General features: G+C 40.8%; 2 protein-coding genes across 4 annotated transcripts in view; one reads left to right on the forward strand and one right to left on the reverse strand.

Annotated features, from left to right (window-relative positions):
* Positions 1 to 21,395, forward strand: part of ift140 (intraflagellar transport 140 homolog (Chlamydomonas)) — a 136,434-nt gene that overhangs the window by 39,279 nt on the left and 75,760 nt on the right. For both annotated transcript variants that reach the window (XM_048551792.2, XM_048551790.2), the window contains exons 14-18: positions 1,447 to 1,564; positions 6,171 to 6,307; positions 6,812 to 6,974; positions 9,321 to 9,452; positions 10,590 to 10,789. In XM_048551792.2, the coding sequence (XP_048407749.2) occupies positions 1,447 to 1,564; positions 6,171 to 6,307; positions 6,812 to 6,974; positions 9,321 to 9,452; positions 10,590 to 10,789 (750 nt within the window). The remainder of the gene's footprint in view (positions 1 to 1,446; positions 1,565 to 6,170; positions 6,308 to 6,811; positions 6,975 to 9,320; positions 9,453 to 10,589; positions 10,790 to 21,395) is intronic.
* tmem204 (transmembrane protein 204) overlaps positions 11,644 to 21,395 on the reverse strand; it is a 36,457-nt gene continuing 26,705 nt past the window's right edge. For both annotated transcript variants that reach the window (XM_048551799.2, XM_048551801.2), the window contains exon 4: positions 11,644 to 15,936. In XM_048551799.2, the coding sequence (XP_048407756.1) occupies positions 15,707 to 15,936 (230 nt within the window). In that variant the 3' untranslated portion in view covers positions 11,644 to 15,706. The remainder of the gene's footprint in view (positions 15,937 to 21,395) is intronic.

Below are 21,395 nucleotides of genomic sequence, written 5' to 3' on the forward strand. Positions count from 1 at the left end.
TCCACTCCCGCACATCCCAGATGTCCAAGTTCTTCAAGGACCGCAACTTTCCCCTGGCAGTGGTCGAGAACGCCCTTGACCGCGTCTCCCGCATTTCCCGCAACACATCCCTCACACCCTGCCCCCGCCACAACCGCCCAAAGAGGATCCCCCTCATTCTCACACACCACCCCACCAACCTCCGGATACAACGCATCATCCTACGACACTTCCGCCATCTACAATCCGACCCCACCACCCAAGACATTTTTCCATCCCCACCCTTGTCTGCTTTCCAGAGAGACCACTCTCTCCGTGACTCCCTTGTTCGCTCCACACTGCCGTCCAACCCCACCACACCTGGCACCTTCCCCTGCAACCGCAGGAAATGCTACACTTGCCCCCACACCTCCTCCCTCACCCCTATCCCAGGCCCCAAGATGACTTTCCATATTAAACAGAGGTTCACCTGCACATCTGCCAATGTGGTATACTGTATCCATTATACCCGGTGTGGCTTCCTCTACATTGGGGAAACCAAGCGGATGCTTGGGGACCACTTTGCAGAACACCTCCGCTCAGTTCGCAATAAACAACTACACCTCCCAGTCGCGAACCATTTCCACTCCCCCTCCCATTCTTTAGATGACATGTCCATCATGGGCCTCCTGCAGTGCCACAATGATGCCACCCGAAGGTTGCAGGAACAGCAACTCATATTCCGCTTGGGAACCCTGCAGCTCAATAGTATCAATGTAGACTTCACCAGCTTCAAAATCTCCCCTTCCCCCACCGCATCCCAAAACCAGCCCAGTTCGTCCCCTCCCCCCCACTGCACCACACAACCAGCCCAGCTCTTACCCTCCACCCACTGCATCCCAAAACCAGCCCAGCCTGTCTCTGCTTCCCTAACCTGTTCTTCCTCTCACCCATCCCTTCCTTCCCCCCCAAGTCGCACCTCCATTTCCTACCTACTAACCTCATCCCACCTCCTTGACCTGTCCCTCTTCCCTGGACTGACCTATCCCCTCCCTACCTCCGCACCTATACTCTCCTCTCCACCTATCTTCTTTTCTCTCCATCTTCTGTCCGCCTCCCCTTCTCTCCCTATTTATTGCAGAACCCTCATCCCATCCCCCTCTCTGATGAAGGGTCTCGGCCCGAAACGTCAGCTTTTGTGCTCCTGAGATGCTGCTTGGCCTGCTGTGTTCATCCAGCCTCAAATTTTATTATCAAATGGCATATATCCACTTTTGTCCTCTATATTTATTTAATTCATGAAAGAGGTTAACTGAGTGTGTTATTCCCTTTATGTATACAATTATGGACTAGTGGTTATTTTCATTTACAGGGGAGACAGATACAACTTATTTTATCTATCCTTCAGGCTTAGCTATGTTTGTTGGAAGGGTTTTTTTTATCAGTATCCTGATACTTGCCTAACGTGATGTTCATTTTGTTTTGCAGGGAAGCAAAGCCACACTGTAATGCTAAAAACTTGGCAGAGCATGTACCCAATCTGGGGAGTGTTGCATCTGTGAAATGCAGCTCTAATGGTAATAACGTCAGCGTTCTCATCAATAGGGTAGGTGCCACTGTGAGCTTGCTAACTCCAAACAGACTTCCCCGCACATTTGGACCAACAATGGTAATAACGAAACCATTTCTGCAAAGGAGCTCTGTCAGAAGATTTAATTCTATTACAAAATTGTGTGATATAGACTGTAATTTATATATAAGTTTAATATTCATTGTAAGTTGGAGTTTTTGTTTTTTCAGTCAATAACATGTGGATTATCTGTATATCTGAAGTTACTAATTAACTTGTAGGTATTTCTGTAACCGTGGTGAATTCTTTTAAAACAGTTTTTGAAGTCTAGCTTTAGAATTAAGATTTTTCTGTATGTTTATGAGGTTTTACAACCAAACAAGATAAGTAAACTACTGTTGAGAAGGTTTGAGAGGTTTTTTTTAAGCTTAGAGGAAAAGCCCATAGTTTAGGGAGATTGTGTTTTGCTTTACTTTGAGTTTTAAGTAGTCTTGTGAAGTCATTCGATAAAGTTATTTGTGTAAACTAGTGCTCCTAAGAAAGGAAAGATATACTGAAAATAGATGACTTGGAAGTGATCATAGATCATAGAATCAGGCCCATCAGCCCATCAAGTCCACACCGACCCCTAGAGCATCTCACCCAGACCCACCCCGCTCACCTAATCTAGGCATCCCTGGACACTACAGGCAATTTATCATGGCCAATCCAGCTAACCTTTGGACTGTGGGAGGAAACCAGAGCAACGGAGAAAACACACGCAGACACGGCGAGAATGTGCAAACTCCACTCAGACAGTCACCCAAGGATGGAATCAAAACTGGGTCCCTGGCGCTGTGAGGTAGCAGTGCTAACCACTGAGCCACGGTGCCGATGCCTCAGTAATTGTCCCAGGTCAGAAGTGTTGGGATAAAACCCTGAAGAGATTACTTAAATCTTGTTATTTTTAAGCTCAGGTGTATAATAGCTCCAGGAAGATGCTATCTGCAGTTCCAGTCCATAAGTTAAAGTCACGAGTGACTTAAGCCTATCAAGGTATTATAGACAGGGACTCTGGTTTGAGGACTTATGAGTGGTGTTTTTAGGTACTATACAAGATGTAGTTTGCGTTTGGGTACTAAAGAAAAACCATTGTTTTTGTTTTCAATTTATAAAGGAGTGTTTTGGGATCAATAGAGTTATAATTTCACTGTGCATTTACAAATCTTTGAATTTGTATAACAGGTAAAAAAAACAAAAGAACTGTGAGACTTTCCACATCAAGCAGATGTTCGCCTGCACATCCGCCAATGTGGTATACTGCATCCGCTGTACCCAGTGTGGCTTCCTCTACATTGGGGAAACCAAGTGGAGGCTTAGGGACCACTTTGCAGAACACCTACGCTCGGTTCGCAATAAACAACTACACCTCCCAGTCACGAACCATTTCAACTCCTCCGCCCATTCCTCAGACGACATGTCCATCCTGGGCCTCCTGCAGTGCCACAATGATGCCACCTGTAGATTGCAGGAACAGCAACTCATATTCTGTTTGGGAACCCTGCAGCCCAATGGTATCAATGTGGATTTCACCAGGTTCAAAATCTCTCCTCCCTCCACTGCATCCCAAAACCAACCCAGCTCGTCCCAGCCTCCCTAACCTGTTCTTCCTCTCACCTATCCCCTCCACCCACCTCAAGCCGCACTTCCATTTCCTACCTACTAACCTCATCCCGCCCCCTTGATCTGTTGGTCCTCCCCGGACTGACATATCCCCGCTCTCCTCTTCTCCTATCTTCTCCTCTATCCATCTTCGGTCCGCCTCCCCCTCTCTCCCTATTTATTTCAGAATCCTCTCCCCATCCCCCTTTTCTGATGAAGGGTCTAGGCCCAATATGTCAGCTTTTGTGCTCCTGGGATCCTGCTTGGCCTGCTGTGTTCATCCAGCTACACACTTTATTATCTCGGATTCTCGAACTGTGAGTGCTGGAAATCAAAAGCAAAAACAGAAATTACTGGAAAATCTGACCAGGTCTGACAGTATCCATGGAGAACAATCAGGTTTAATGTTTCAAGTCCACTGACCCTTCTTCAGAACTGATGGTAGCTAGGGAAAAGTTGATTTTTATGCAGAAAATGGGTGCGGGGTGGAGAGAGGGAAAGGAGTAGGAAATAGAGCCTAAAGGGAGCGAACAGTTGGACAGTCAAAGCAGTTGGTAATGGTCAGTGTAGGAGACTGAATAGCTACTAATGGGGACCATTGGTGGCTAATAATGGGTGATGTGTAATAGCAGACCATGTGATAACACGATCTGGTGTGTGGGGGTAAGGACTTGGGAGAAGGTGCCTCAAACCCGAAAATTATTGAACTCAATATTGAGAATAGGAAGGGTTTAGAGCAATATGGGCCAAATGCCAACAAATGGGAATAGATTTATTTAGGATATCTGGTCAGCATGGATGAGTTGGACCAAAGGGTCTGTTTCTGTGCTGTACATCTCTATGACAGTATAATTCTGAGTCCAGAAGGCAGTAGAGTTCCCAAGCAGAAGGTGAGGTGCTGTTCATCCAATCTAGATTGATTGCAGGCCATCAGCATTAACCAAATTGTCTCCCAAAATAATCTACCTCATGGTCCATATGGATGTCACTTTACAGTCACCATCAAAGCAGAGAGTCAACACTGGTTCAGTAAAGAGTACAGGAGGACATGCTCAGCTTTTAGAATGTTCTGAAGAAAGGTCACTGGATCCAATATGTTAACTCTACTTTCTCTCCAGATGTGGCCAGACTAGCTGAGATTTCCCAGAAATCTCTGTTTCTGTTATAAATACTGAATTTGGTTTATTATTTTTATTTTAATTTATTTTGTTAATAATCCTCTGTTATATTGTTAACGTAAAATCTGCAGCATTGAATGCTTATTTTTCAGTGAGACATCCTCTGTTAAAATCAAAATAAAACAAAATATGACTTAACAAGTTCAGTTTCAATCTGGGATCTGCTTATCTAGTAACAACATCTGTTAGGATCATAACAATTCATAAGAAGGATAATTCCACAATTCTGTGCAGTTGACTGGTTTTTGGATGCGTGAAGAGGTTGACCAGAGATGTGACTACAGCACTGAAAGCCCCTTTCCGACCCACTGTCCTGAAAGCATCAAACCACTACTGTTATACAATACCTAAATGTAACGAAATCAAGCCCTGCGTCAGGATTTCAGCAAACACCTTATACTGACAATTCACTGTAGTACTAAGTGTCAGCTGTTGTCATTTAGTTGCATTCTTGATTTGCAATCAGAGTTATGTGGACTTTAATAGTACTTCAAAACAGGAGCACAAAAATTAAGGCTAATAAAGCAGGGAAGTGTATTTTTGGAGGTGTCACCTTTCAGAAAAGACTTAAAACTGAGTCTGTCTGGGTTCTTTCATTGACTTGAACGATTCCAGGGCGCTTATTTCAAAGAAAAGCTGGGAAGTTATCCCTGACATCCTGGATTTATTTCTCAGTTGATATCACAATGACAGGCAGAAAAAAGCATAAATGAAAAGTTATATTGTTTATTGGACTCCAACCTCAGTGCGTAAGCAAACCTAGGCACTTAGCAATGAGAAGGATCCTAATTATCCATGAGAAGTGACTGGAAGGTGCACGAAGATGATGCTAACGTCCATTCTTAAGCATCATATACAGTCATCTGGTCACTGACTGGTTGCATACAGTTGCCTGTGATAGAAGTATTATGCTGAACAACAAGAAGAATGTTAATCCGTCTGTTAATTGTGTTTTTGTCTGTATATAGATCCTAGCATATGATTCTTGTGTCACTTACTAGGTTGGTTTCCTTTTGTCTACCTTGTACTTTTTACTGCAGCAGCAGGGTGAACTAAGAATCTGAGACTTAGTAGCCATATAGCCACTTTATGCAGGAAGACAGTCATATTCATAATATTCATTTTAATATTATAATTAGCAGAATCTTTCTTTATTTAATGTCCCTATGGCAAACTCCATTCTCACATACCTGATTAGTTTCCTTTGAAAACTGAAGATCAAACAAAACAAACAAAGAAACCTACAGCACAGGAACAGGCCCTTCGGCCCTCCAAGCCTGCGCCGATCAAGATCCACCGTCTAACCTGTCATCTATTTTCTAACGGTCTGTGTCCATTTGCTCCCTGCCCATCCATGTACCTGTCCAAATATATCTTAAAAGACGCTAACGTGTCTGCGTCTACCACCTCCGCTGGCAACGCATTCCAGGCACCCACCACCCTCTGTGTAAAGAACTTTCCATGCATATCTCCCTTAAACTTTCCTCCTCTCACTTTGAACTCATGACCCCTAGTAATTGAGTCCCCCACTCTGGGAAAAAGCTTTTTGCTATCCACCCTGTCTATACCCCTCATGATTTTGTAGATGTCAATCAGGTCCCCCCTCAACCTCCGTCTTTCTAATGAAAATAATCCTAATCTATTCAACCTCTCTTCATAGCTATCACCCTCCATACCAGGCAACATCCTGGTGAAAGTAGAGCAATGTGTGAGAAAAGTTGGTATTCAATCTTTGCATGTTCTGTTTTATCACTGTTTAGTTTTGAATTTTAGTCTGTACTTTTTGTTACTGAGATATTGATGAAATGGTGTTTTCCTTCAAGGTGAATGGCACCCCAGATTCCAAGGTATTCTTCTATGATGTGGAGATGGACACTCTGAATTATTTTGACTTTGAAACCGGACGACCAAGCAGTGAAATCTGTTCTGTTCCTCGTGTGGAAGAAAGTGACACGGAAAAGTGAGTAAGTTGGGGTGGCTGTTGGATGAGAGAGATCTGTTATGGTTGCCGGTGGCAGTTTAAAGTTACATAAAGATTGCATTTCAATTGTGTTCTTCGTACTGAAACACCTCTGAGAAGCAAACTGGCACTTAGGACAAAAAGAGAAGCAAACACTGATGAGGTAGTGTTTTAGGAGAATTTTGAATGCAGAGAGGGAGGCAGTGGAGCTATTTTTATAAGGGAGAAAGCTCAAGGACAAGGAGGCAGTAGTCAAATAAACAAAAGCTAATTGGGGAGGAGAGGGTGTGTCTGATGAAGCTGGACCTTGATGATGTAACTTAGTGACATGGAATGCACTATATAATTAGAAGCACGTATGGGCCAGACTTGGTCATGATGACATTTTTCCTTTCTCACTATATGCATCAAATACAACAGGACAAAATCCACTAACTAATTTAACATGGACAGAAACACCTGCCTTGTGGCAGCTTTTTATAGTCTGTGATTTTAACTATACAGGGGGCATTCTGAAATGAGTGAACTGCTCGGACGATATCCAATCAGCCACTTCTGGGACCAGAACGAACCTAAACTATTTGTGTGTGAAGCACTTCTGGCTATTTCAACCCCAAAACAGTCAAAACTGCGTGCAGCCACTGAGACCAATTGCCCAGAGTATAAGGTGGGTATTTTGTCAGAGGCATAAATTGCAGATTTGAGGAGAAAGAAAGAGTCTTATGGTCACATTTTAACTTGGGAAATTTTCTGACTGTCCATCTGATTTATGACACCTGCACCTGTTCACCAGTACAGAAACAATGAACCTTTTAGTAACAACGATGTTTCTGAAATGCTGAAATATTGCTCATTAATAAAGTTTTGAAAAGATACTACTGTTGCTACAACCTATACTACTGTTGCTACAACCTATTAAAGTGTCAAGCCCAACCATCAAAATATTAATAAAGAAGCTGTAAACTCTCAATGTCTGTTTATCTAGTAGGGGAAAGAAAAGCTTTGAGTTAAATATTCAAAAGAGATCAGGCTACACTAGCTCATTATGACATCAAAGAGCAGTCAACCATTTTTTGCAACCGTGTTAACAAACTCACTAATGTAATCCTTTTATGAGAGTTTGGACTCTTATGAGCCTTGGGTGAGTTGATCTGGGTATCACGGGTCACTGGAGATAGTTGATGGAGGGACACGTATTGGAGTGGGTATGGAGGGACATGAGTAAAACCTTTTGAATAAATCTTTCAAAAGAATCCCAAATCCAAACTATAGTTTACCACTCTTCTGAGATCAGTGAGCCTTGAGTCATGGAGAAACTGGGAAAATTGAAAGGCTCCAGGAAATGGCTGTCCTGGAAATGGACCTTGCCAGATTGGGAGTATGCACCCTGACTCCTTATCCTGTGCCAACAAAAACTGGAGGCACCAAGGAGAGCAGGAATCTTAAAATAGATTCTTCATCTGTCATTTTTAACAACACTCCCCTTCCACTTCAGCCTACATTGAGCATTGTTGGATCATGAAATTCCAGGCTTCAGTAGTCCTAAGCTGAAGCTCCTCTGCAATAACAGCTTCATTAACAGCAATGACTTTGTAACATTTCCATTCTTGCTTCTGTATTTCTAAGTAATTTGATAAGGATGCTGCTTGCTGTTCAATACAACAGGAGGCTCCCTCACTCTGAGTAGTGGGTTCTCTGTCATTGAGTGTCAGGGCATTTTCACTTTTGTTTAATGATAGCATCAATATCAGCTCAGTCTGACCCCTATGATCATAACGCTTGACCTTAATGCCTTTAAAGAGAGGCTTGTTGTCTACATAAGGAAGAAGGGTAGAGGGTAAATTGAGAGGTGGGTGGAATAGCTGACTAAATTGTGAAGAGTTTTGAATGGTGTTTAAACATCAGTACAGACCAGTTGCACTGAATAGACCGCTTCTCTTCTTTTGGTTCAATGTGTGGGAAAGAGCATGATTTTGGGATTAGCTTTGGATTGGCCTAAGTAGACATAATGACCCCATCTGTATTGTAAACTTCAATATTTTGTGATAATTGGACTGTTTAGGTTGCTAGGATTTTGTATACCCTGCAAAGAATGCAAATTCTGAGTTTAGTTAATGATACTATGGTGGACTTTCTGTTTCACAGTGTCAGCTGTCTATTAGTCAATGACAGTGTCAACAATGAAGATTGTAGGTTCAAGTCCCATACCAGGACTTTGGCACAAAACTCAAAGTGAAACTCCAGTGCACTATTGGAGGAACGCTGCACAGTTGGAGGTATCGACTTTCAGATGAGTCATTAGATTAAGGTGTGGCTGCATTTGCTCTCTCAAATAAGCATAGAACATTTTATGACAGTATTTCAAAGGCAGACAGGAGAGTTATCTCAGTGTCCCCCCCCCCCCAGTATTTGCCTTTCAGTCGACATGACCAAACAGTTTATCTGGTTATTATCATGTTGCTGTGGAAGTTTAATGTGTGAAAATTAGCTGCCATATTTTTTGCATTATAAGTGAGTACACTTCTGAAATACTGATTAGCTGTAAAACATTTTTGGAATGTCTGGCAGCCATGAAGTCACCGTATGAATGTAGGTTTTTCTTTCTTCTTTGTTTCTGCTGCTCAACTACTCCCTTTCTATCTCACCCAATGACATTTAAGTGAGAATATACCAGAAATGATAATTTCATAGTGATGCACCTCAGCTTTTACTTTAAGTGGAAGAAAAGAAGGTCATATGGATCAAGCAGCTGCATAATTGGATATAGTTTGCTTGGAAGTAGTATCATACAAATTAAGTGAAATACTGTGTGATTACCATCATGAAGTATGCAACATCAATAATCAGACTACAGAGTCTTATGGTATAATATTATCCTACTTGCATATTGCTGTATGCCTGCAGAGAATGGTATTCCTGGTGTTTCTGTAATTTTCAATTCACTAAGTAGAACCTATTTTTGATTCCTGAATCATCCTATCATATTTTCCTTTGCACCTTCCCATTTTGACAGGTGGAGGCTATGGTGGTATCATTCTTCATCACACAGGAACATGGTCTGTTGCTGCAGGACAGTTTCCCCAAGGTGGTGTCCCATGAAGCCCTGCTGGGGCTAGAAGTGCCCTATTATTACTTCTCCATGAAGGTATACAGGATGATGGAGTACTAACAAAATTTGCCTTTGACAATTCACTGTTTCAAAAATAATCAAATGTTCAATAGGCACTGTGCTACAGTTATGCAGTGATATGGAGAGTGGCCATTTACTTTTACTGATGTTGTTGTTTTATACATTTCAGAAGTAACAGTTTAGCACAAAGTTAAAAATTGGGAGAGTGCCTTTCCAACCTTTTCTGTACTTGCCCTGGGGAGGATATGATGGAACAATGTAAAAAGAGTTTGACAGAACATTTCACAGTGACACATCCAAAATAAGACAATTAACCTGCTCCACCTCATTAGCTTGAAATGTGGATTTGGATTGAAATACATTAACCTTCAATCTAATAGCAGCCCTATGAGAAAGCACTTGTGAATTTAAGTGATGCCAAGTGATCGTGTATTGTTAGTCTCGGCATCAAGATTGTGCTTTCTATCCTAATATAGCTTACAAACATTTATTTTAAATATTCAAGCCATAATGCTATGAGAGGAACCATTTTACTAATGTTTACCCTTTGGAGTTTCCAGTAAATCAGGCATTTTATAACTGATCAAACTACAGCTGAGTAGAGCTCTGCTTGCTTGAAAAGTGAAGGCAACTTGTTTGCATGCCACTGCCACAGAAAAACTTCACCATTGGTCTCTGAAAGCCAACCTAACATTTCCACTGCTTCTCTGATGAATTAGTGCATTCTGTTCATCAGCATGGGCTGCTTTAGACAAATAGCCTGTTTTGTGCTGTATATCCGATGTATTTCTGGCCTTTATATTAATTTCCCCATTTTTAAAAATCTGCTGGATGTTCCTGAAGTATTGGGTTTGTTTCTGAAAACTGAAGTGTCAACATTATCAGGTACAATGTTGAGCTGTATAACTTAGGAAGATGGGTCTACAGTTCCCAGTTTATGTTTTGGCACCTGTCAATTATTGATCAGTCAGCTAGCTCTTGGAATGTGAGAATCATGCAATGCAAATGACCTTTTAAAGGATACAACATCGGTGTACTTGTCTGTGTGGAATTGCATCACAGCATGAATCAACATACTCAGTAAGAGAATTGGGAAACGAAATAGAACTGTTTGATTGTCTCAATAATCGCATTTTTAAAATTTAATTCTAGTCGGGGGAGACCTTGAATGAAACTGAATCAAAGTCAGGTTCTCCTATGAGTCCACAAATGGTGGCCAGGAGGCCCCTGCGAGACTTTGTTGGGCTGGAGGATTGTGACAAGACGACACGTGATGCCATGCTAAATTTCAGCTTTTATTTGACAATAGGAGACATGGACGAGGCTTTTAAATCAATTAAACTCATCAAGAGGTGAGGCAATTTCTCTCCTTTCATTGAAACAATTCATGATCAGTATGTGTGACGATTACATGGCATATTATAATGTATGATTTGCTGGACTGCAATATTTAGAATATTGAAGCTTAGTTGGTAGCGTCAAATTAGTAGCCCATTTATTTTCAAGACAAGGTCATTCTGAACTGATAAATCAGATATATATATATGAATGTATATTGCAGTTTATCGTAGTGTATATCTGAACCTCATTTAGAAGTAGTGGTTTCTTAAACAATGTGCTGTTTATATTTTGATCCAAATGTATCAATGATGTCTATAAAGTAAAAATTTTAGAGAATATATTCACAAAGAAATCAAATAGGGAATTCACAAGTAATTTTTTAAACCAAAGACTGGTAAGAATATGGAATTTACTATTACGGAGTGGTTGAAGCAAATAGTAAAAATGTGTTGAGGGAAAACTAGAGAAGTATATGAGGGAGATAGATTTAGATGAAGAAAGATGGGAGGAGGTGCAAGTGGAGCAAAAGCACTGACATGGACTGGTTGGGCTGAAGGGCCTGTTTCTAGGCAGTATTTTCTATGTAATCTTATGAACTGATAATTCCTCATAAAGTGCTTTCCAGTAACAACAATTTACATTTTATGCACCTTTAAAATAGCAAAATGGCCTAAGATGCTTCATTCATGTGAAGAATGGACACTGGGGGAGGTACAGATGAACATTTTGTATTTCTGTAAATCACTAACTTGATTTGAGTTTTGGCTAGTTCCACAAAACTTCTCTGCTGTATGTTAAACTGATAAAATTATTCCAAATATCTGACATCCATAGAAAAATCAGTTCAGAAAATGCAAACACAGAATTAACTTGATCATGTGAATTTTATTTAAGGAAATATTTGGGCTTTAAATTAAATGAACAGGAGAAACTCATGTGTTACAGCAATGACAACCAAAAGTGTTCTGCTTTCTTAAATACTTCAGTAACAGCTGTTATGTACCAGAATTGTACAAAACGCATTGTAACTGCACTGGAAAAAATCAGCATGTGACATAACAGAGTTTGTGTAACAGATATACTTACAATTTTATTCTTACATCTATGTCATTTATTGTCCAGTACATGCAATTAACTTGATAATAGATTTAAATGTAGTTCCCAAGAGCCAACTTGACCTCTGTTGCCTCTCCCCGGTCTACAATTTAGCTACAATATATTTAGGTTTTTAGTTAATATAGCAAAACAGTAAGAGTAATCATTGCAGAGAACAGCGCTCTGGGTAGATGCTGGTTTTGATTTGGGTTGATCAGATCTCTCACTGTGTAGCAAATACTGTGATTGGAAGAGTTCACACATTAACTATATATATAAACATGACTCAGTTGGATTTGTTTTGTGGTGAAAAGGAGCTAGGTGAGTATCTGTTGATGTGTTACTGGGATGGTGCCTCCTATATAATGGCCAGAGCACCTCCATGTGGTTGTTTTCAATATTTTTGGTCCATGTTAATGTTTCTTTTTTAAAATTCAGTTGTGAGATGCAAATGCCTCTGGCAAGGCCGGTAATTATTGGCTATTCTTAATTGCTTTTGAGAAAGTGGTCATGGTAATCAATTTGCTCTAAACAGCTGAGTCCAAGTTAGGAAAAGTTTCAGGATTTTGACCCAGCAGTTGTCAAGTTGAGACGTAGTTAAGTTAGATTGGAATGTGATTTGTAGCACAACCCACAGGTGGTGACAGGATAATTATCCCTACAAATCACATCAAGGGTCTAGGCCCGAAACGTCAGCTTTTGTGCTCCTGAGATGCTGCTGGGCCTGCTGTGTTCATCCAGCCTCACGTTTTATTATCTTGGATTCGCCAGCATCTGCAGTTCCCATTATCACTGATTCATTGGTATGAATTTGATTAGTATTCAATGTTCAGTCAGTTGAGTGAGTGGCATACTATAGAAGTGTTGTAACAAACTGTAAGACGTAATGGACGTTATTTTGTTAAAATTTCACATTCTATTCACTCAAATTGTGCAAAATACCCTGAATTGCATTTACAAATTTCATTTTAATCCACATGCCTGGACAAACCACTTTTAAAATGTAGTATTTGAGAAGCACTAGAACTAATAGGTCTGGTACAGGTAGTGGTGGTCTCAAATTGAAGTTGTGAATGAACGCTATTACACACCTGAATTCATCTGGTTTGTGTGATTTCTTTCTCTTACTGTAGAGTGTAGTTTATTCAGCAGATTGGCAACAATAAGAATGTGGATTCTAGGTTCACCTCCGAACCAATGATTTCAAATTTCACAGGCAGGAAATAGGGCAATAATTCCACTGATGTTGCTTCCAGTATTTGAAACAAAACAGAACTGAAACAGTAAAATTATATTCCACATCTGGGCATATACTTTCTCAGTCCACCTTTTATGATCATATTTAATGAGAGTAATGGGCTTGCTAGCCCTGAAATAAGCTCAAAGGAACATGTGTTTCCCAATCGCTAGGATCAGGGACTTCTGTGACATTGAATTCTCCACCCTTTTTAAGTTGTCCTGAAATGTATGGGACTTTCCTAAAGATACAGATTGGAGTTGCACAGACTAACTGTTCTCATGGAAACAAAGTATAAAGGGATGCTCTTGTCTCACTTCCGTACAGATTTTTATATGGTGTATTCAAAACAGACTTGCCCCCCCCCCCACCCACCCCTCTGACTGATGGGTTGGAGAGAGGCAGGCCATTGGCTGTTAAATCCCATTAGGCATATCAGGCCTGGGATGGGCAGGAAGCCTTCGTTTAGCGCAACAGTAAGTAGCCAGAAGATCCTGACAGTGACTTCTGTGTCCTATTTTCGTGACCAGATTTCCTGCCTCACTTCCCGAACCAAAACCTGAACTAAAGATCAACGAGTGCTAGGGGTGCAATAGAGTCATAATAAATATCTTACTGAGGCATATATAGAAAATGTCACAACATGTAACATATCCAATGCCAGCTGTATGCCCCCCATCCCTGGAAAACCCACTCCAGTATGGTGCAGAAACATTGATTGCACATGAAAATAGCCATGGTAAAGGACAATAGAACTGACTGCAAACATGAATTTACAACTCAAGCAGTGCTCTTGCCATTTATTTTCAAATTTTACATTGACAGCGCACTTTGAAAAGGCAACTGAAAGTACTGAATTATGGAAGTGTTTTCTTAAAAAGACCCACAGGTTAAATCCATCTTCTTTTTAACTCCACCCAACTGCTATGAATTCCAGTTATGTTTTTAGGATAGCCATTCATGTTAAATATTGCTGTTAAAATTTTACTTTAATTTGTTGAATCTTCTGATCTGTAAGTCTGCCTGCATTCCAGAGTTCAAATACTGGAATGATTCCTGTAATTTGGAAGTTAGCAAACGTCATCCCATTCTTTAGCTTAACACCAGTAGTAGGGAATTGCTAGAATCAATTATTAAAGGTAAAGTTGCCATAGTCCTATTGGATAATAGTGCTGTCTTTAGAGAGTGACAGCTGATAGTAGTCACCATACCTTAGGTGAGAAAAGAGTTTGATAAGGAGGGTCCTTCATGGTAACCTCACTGGTGCAGGAATTGAACCCATACTGTTGGCATCAGTCTGCCATCCAGCCAACTGAGGTCTTATTACCTCAGGAATGATATTGTTGCCATAGAGAGACTGGAGTACAGAATCACCAGACTTGGTCCCAGGATGGTGGACTGCCTTATTAAAATATATTGAGCAAACTCTGGACTTTATTCTCAAGAAGCTTGATGAATGAGAGGTGCTGTCCTTGAAACCTACAAAATACTGAAAGGGATATACAGAGTATATCTAGATAAAATGTTTTTTTTCCTGGCTGGTTGGTTTAGAACCAGGAGGTACCATTTAAAAATAAGGAGAATACAATTTAGAACTGAGATAAGAAGGAATTCTTTTTATTCAGAGGGTTATAAATTTCTGGAATTCTGTATCCCTAGAGGGCTGTGAAATTTCAGTCTGTTTAAAGTAGAAATGATTAATAAATTTCTGGTTACCAATGGCATCAAGAGATTTGGGAACGCGTGAGTAAAAGGCATCGAAACGATAAGCCATGCTTGTATTTAATGGTGGGGCAGGTTTGACAGGCTGAATGGCCTACTTCTGTTCTGATGTATCTGATGTATTTGTCTGATTTATATTCTGATTTCACGAATGTCAGATGCAAGTAATATGTGGTTCTAGTCATTCTAATGCTAAGGAATACATATATTGTGTCCTATCTAATTAGCTGATTTAAATTAAAGTCTAGATTGTTCAACTGTTGAGTACTATTCCTTTAAATATTTATCAATCTTGATACCTGGTTATCCAAAATAAAGTCTTGACACTTGGGAGCAGGTGTTTGAACTTAGTGGCGGGGGAGAGAATTAAGAGATTATTCCTGCGTCACAATGTTGCTCAACCTAATGTACTGGCCAAGAACTGACAAGCCCTTGTCACCAAGGTACTCAATGTCCTTGACACTGCATCTTGCCAGCAATTTGTCAACAGGTCAGAATCTTAAGCCATTTGCAGTTGGATCACGGGAAGTGCCTTTGAATCTGGTGGAGCCCCTCAGATACATGAGGCACATTTGTTCTCTCCTGGTGCTGAGCTAGTTCTCCTGCGTTTATACTATGTTGTAATATTCTGATGTAGTGTAATTAATCGATGATTTGCATGGTACCTCAAAAATTGTACTGGTGACCCAAATCAAAATTGATCATGTTTTCAAATTCCAACCCTTGCTTTCTCCCTCCCCAGTGGTGCATCTACCTCATCCAACCTTCCCTATTTTGACTGTCAGGCAGAGATTGAGTTAGTTCATATACAAGCAGAGATCCTGCAGTTCTCAAACACATGCACATACTCTCCTTTTCTGTCCTGGATTTCACTTCAGCACGGCGACTCCACGTAGTCATTTTCAAAACGGGGCCTTGAGTGACGAATAACAATAACACGGGGTGTCATGCAGTCCTCTCGCCGGTGTAATATGTTCCAGATTAACATAGCTGCTGAAAGTGTTGAGAAGAGACAAGCTCCAATGTCCAGGTAGCATGACCAAGAGAGATGAGTATAAGGACCAATTCGATAGAATGTCACCAGTCCAATCACCAACACAAAACCTAATGGTAACAACAAAAAAAAAGCATGTTTATTTGAATACAAAATACCATCAAAAACACACTACTGCCTCTGAACTGGAAGCTAAACTGCACACACTGCACAAATCAGCGAGGGCGAAAGCCACCTAGATTCTTTGTACCTAGAGGCAGCCAAACCACTTTGGATTGGTCAGGATAGGGACAGGACATGACTGTGAATGATACAGGTAAAGAGACCCACAGGACAAGAGTCATAAGTCATAATTCATACTGCATGGAAGTAGACCTTTCAGTACAACTCGTCCATGCTGACCAGATATCCTAAATTTATCCAGTCCCAGTTGCCAGCATTTGACCCATATCCCTCTGAACCCTTTCTGTTCATCCATTCAGATGCCTTTTAAACATTGTAATTGTACCAGCCTCCAACACTTCCTCTTGCAGCTCACTCCACACATGCACCACACTCTGTGTGAAAAAGCTGCCCCTTCGGTCCCTTTTAAATCTTTCCCCTCTCACCTTAAACCTATGCCCTCTTGTTTTGGACGCCCCCACATCAGAAAAAAGACCTTGGCTATTCACCCTATCCATACCCATCATGATTTTATAAACATCTCTAGTGTCAGCCCTCAGCCTCTGCCATTCGAGGGAAAATAATCCTAGCCTATTCAGCCACTCCCTTTGGTTCAAACCCTCCAACCTTGGCGACATCCTTGTAAATTTTTTTTGAACCCTTTGAAGCTTCGCAACATCCTTCGAATAGCAGGTAGAGCAGAATTGAATGAGACCTTTATCCTCTGCAATTTTCTAGTAAATTTGTGGTTCTTGCACCTTTTTTGAATCAGGGTGGATGAGCAAGCTAACCATGGAACTCTGATATAGATAGTGATAAGGAACGTAGTGGTAATAAGAAACAGTATAGTGAGAGTGATCGACACTGCTCTCTGGAGGCCAGATGCCTGCTTGGTGCTACGCATCAAGGCATCTTCTCTGGGTGGAGAAGAGCTTGAAATGGTGGAGGAGGCTCAGTTAGTGTGATCCTTAAGGTACCAACAACTCAACTAAGAAAAAGGTTTTGAACAGACTGTGAAAAACTAGGTACTAAATTAAGAAGAAGAAACCCAAAAGTTAAAATCTCTGGGTTATTACCTGAGCCATATGCAAATTGATGCATAAAATTAGAGAGCTGACGGCATGGCTGAAAAACTGAGTGTAAAAAATGGGTTCTGATTCACAGGGCATGGGCACCAGTACTGGGTAAAGTTGGAGCTGAACAGTGGAGATGGTATACACCAAAACCATGCTGAACTAATGTTCTTGTGAACTGCATAAATAGGGAAGTAGGTAGAGCTTTAATCAAACAGTAATGGCAAGGGAAAATTTGGAAAGATGTAATGTATTGAAAGAGTGAAGATAATATATGATTTGAAAGTAGTAATGTGGGAAATGTGGACCAGAGAATGGCAGGTGGGACAGAGAGAGAAACCTAACAATGCACCAAAGATCTACACTACACAGGTCTACAAAGATAGCAAAAAGACAAACCTGAAGTTTTTCTTCTGAATGCACGTTACATTCATAACCAAGTAAATGAATTGATTACTGCATATTGAACAAAATAAATATGATTTGATAACCGTTATGAAGACGTAGCTACAGGATGATGTGGATTGGATCCTGAATATTGAGGGGTGTGTGACATTCAAGAGGAATAAGAAGCGAGGTAAACATGGAAGATTAACACTGTTCAGTAAGTCTGGCATTTGTGCAATAGTTAGCGATGACCTTGATTCAAGAGATTGGGATGTAGAATTGATGTGGGTGGAGATGAGGAACAGGGAAGGAACTCACTATTGGTCTACAGGATCCCCAACAGTAAACATGATTTAGGATGATACGTGCAAGGAGAAATTTTAGGCGCTTATGATAAAGGGGCTGCAATAATCCTGTAAAAACAAAATACTTTGGATGCTGGAAATCTGAAAAAAAAAAGAAAATGCTGAAGAAACGCAGCTGGTCAGGCAGCATATATGCAGGAAGAACCAGAGTTAATGTTTTGAGTCCAAAGTCTGTTCTTTGGAACATTGAAAGAAGAATCTTTGAATTCAAAACGTTAACTGTTTCTCTTTGCAAATGCTGCCAGACCTGATTAGTTTCTGCAGAATTTATATTTTTATTTAAGAAATAATCTTTGGTGAACAAAGTGGATTTTTATGACAATTGACAATAGATAGCCATTAGGCCAGCACTTTACTCCAGATTTTATTTAATTCAAAATTTCACATTCTGCCATGGGGTTCAGACCTGTGTCCGTAGACCATCAGCCAGGGGTTCTGGATTGCTTGACCATTGCTGCTACTGCTATGTCACCATCTACCCTTTCTCTATATGAACTAGAAAAATCAAATTGTCAGTGGTATTCTGGATAGGAAACTCATGGAATAGTTTGAGGTAGTTTCTTCGGGCAGAATTAACCTGAGAGCCAGCACCTTAGACATGATATTGTGCAATGTGACACGATATAATTAATGACCTGCATTTAAACTTGCTCAAGGGTAACAATGTGAGTGTGAAAGCTGAGCTGTTGAAGTGAACTGCCATGCTAGGGTGGGGAATAGAACAATAGGATGCAATGGCAGATAATTTAAGGGATTATTTTGGAGTACTCAGGATAAGTATGTTCTTACTGCTGTAAAACATTCTAAAGGGAGGAGCCAAACTCCATGGTTAACTGAAGAAGCTAGGGAAAGCATCACACTTAAGGAAAAGGCATGAACTGCAATGATGAGTGAAAGATCAGGTGATTGGACTGGGTATATAGAATGACAAAGACTAAATCAAAAGCTAATCAGGAAGAAGAACTTAATGTATTGGAGGACACTAGCTAAAAATGTAGAAACAGATAGCAGCAGTTTGTGCACGTGTTTAAAAACGAAACAAGTAAGAAAGTGGGTGTTGGTCTTATGGTGAGTGGAAATGGGGAGTTAATAGTAGATAATAAGAAAATGGCTAAAGGAATAAAACAAATGTCTTGCTGTTGTCTTTACAATAAAAGATGCAATAAAATGTTTCAGTGTGAACTGTAGTCAGGACGTGGAAGGGAGAGGGGAACTTAATTAAATTACACTCACTAGGGAAGTGGTACCAAGCAAACCTGATGAAGCTGCAGCTGACAACTTTTTAGGTTCAGATGGACTTTTCCCGTTCCTCTAATAGCTTAGGATATGAGCTATTACATGCAGTTGTTAATTTTCCAAACTATTCTAGATTCAGAGAAGATTCCTTGTGAGTGGAAAATAACATTTATAACCCCTCAATTCAAGAAGAACGGGAGGTACAAAATAGAAAACTGTAGGCAAGTTAGTTTAATTAGTCAAACAATCAGGGACAACCAGCATAGTTTCATGAAAGGAGAATAATTTTTAATTAAACTTTTTGATCTGTTTGTAAAAGTACCATTTGCTATGGGTAAAGGAGGGCCTATAGACTTAGATTTCCCGAAAGTATTCAGTAAGATGCCATACTAAAAGTTATTACAGAAGATAAAAGCTGATCATGTAGGGCATAACATTAACATGAATAGATGATTAGTTAGCTGGTAGAAAACAAAAAAACATGTATCAATGTGTCTTTGTTTGACTGGCATAACAGTGGAGTCTGTCAGAGGACTCATCTTTTAATTTAAATCAATGACTAGATGAGGTGATTGAAGGCATGGTAGCTAGTTCACATACAACACAAAGGTAGGTGTAGTGATTCAAACCAAGTGAACGACATTGATGATGAGGACCTTGATTGGGGTTGTTAACCTCGGCCGATCAGGAAAGCTGGCTGGCTGGCAGTGTTACTACTGGATTTTAATTCTCAGTGGGGAATTGTTTTTCTAAACTGGCTGGTTACAGCCAGTATATTGTGTGTTTTGGAACTGAACTGAAGTGAAGATGAATCAGTGGCAAGCCTTGCTTCTTGCACTGCAGTTTTAAGCATTTGCACTTTACGTTTGCATGTACGTTCACCTTTTTGTGTCTGCACTGAGCCTCCATCAGTTGGCAGTGCCCTTGCAAGTGGACTGTTTCTGTGAGTGGGTTATGCCTTTGTGGGTGGATGAGGTCTCTGTGGTGGACAGGCCTTCTGAATCCTTGAATGTAGGCCTGCTCTCAGGGAGCTTGCTGTCTTTCAGTAAGTGGACTAGGCAAAGATGGACTGAATATCTGTCTGCGTGCTGTGAAGTGTATGCTTGCTGCCTTTAGGTGTGGACTCAGCCTTCGTTTTGATTGTACTGTGTTTTGCATGTCCCTGGGTCCAGCAGGCCTTACTGAGCTGGTGAGTAGAGTAGGTTGTTTTGAAAGCTGATGGTATGTAGGTTGTCCTGAAAACTGTCATCCTGAGAGTTGGAAGGTGCGTAGGTCACCCTGAAAACTGTTGTCCTGAGGAGGTATTGGGACAGGCTCTCCTAGCGGTGGTCAGAAGGCAAGTAGGGGCAGGCTAGGAGCCGGAAGGTGTGTAGGGGTGAGCTGAGAACTGGAAGGTGCATGGAGCAGGCTGTCCTAGAGGTACTCAGAAGGCAAGTGAGGGCAAGCTGATTGCTGGTTCACCAGGGGTGTCAGTGTTGCATTTATTGCTTTTTCTTTGTTTGTATGGATTTATCTCGTATGTACTCCTGTTTAAAAGTTTTCTCTTATGGCAAGCTACAGTGGGATTTAGGGTTTGGCTACTGTCCCCATTTCCCTGTAAACTGACTGACTGATTTGTTAATTGATTGCATGGTGGAATATGAGGTTCATTATACCGTTCCCATATTCCTGTACAATGTAGTTTGCTTTGTTGACTGTTACTTTGATTTTTTTTGTTTTGCATTTTAGTCCAGTTTAATAAAGAGAAGGTACATATAGTAAAATTCTTCAGCTCAAGGGACTGACTCAAGCTGGCTGGCCACAGCCAGTGTACTTGCACAAGTAAATAAACGGTGACTTGTGATGGGACACCAGTCTCTGTGCAGTTATGTCAGTGGCAGTGACAGTGGGATGAATGATGCAACCACGCTGAAGCGCAAGTGGCCTTTAGACAAGCACTACAACTAGGTCTGTCATTAGAAAACGGAGCAAAGGAATTACAGGACTTCCAAGTGAAAATGGACTCTCATCTGTTCAACTGTGCTTGAGGAACACCACTTCAGTGTAGACAATCGAAGAGCACATCCTGAGCAGAGGGACCCTAAGCAGGTCACAACAGAAACAGACAAAAGTCTGACCTAGGCCAAGTGGCTAAAAAGTTCTTCAGGATCTGGGCCAGCGAGCCATTGTAGTTATCATAAGCATGCAGGTTGGAGACAGCATAGACCTGGCATAAGAGAACTTGTAGGCCAGTACCCAGGAGAGTGTGCACACACTGGAAAGTCCCCCCACCCCATATGTGGGTTGGAACAATTAAATTGCTGAGCAACATCAAATCAGAACCAATTAAAATTAATACTTAGTTAA

The sequence above is a fragment of the Stegostoma tigrinum genome, chromosome 23, assembly GCF_030684315.1.
Source record: "Stegostoma tigrinum isolate sSteTig4 chromosome 23, sSteTig4.hap1, whole genome shotgun sequence".
Lineage (NCBI taxonomy): Eukaryota > Metazoa > Chordata > Chondrichthyes > Orectolobiformes > Stegostomatidae > Stegostoma > Stegostoma tigrinum.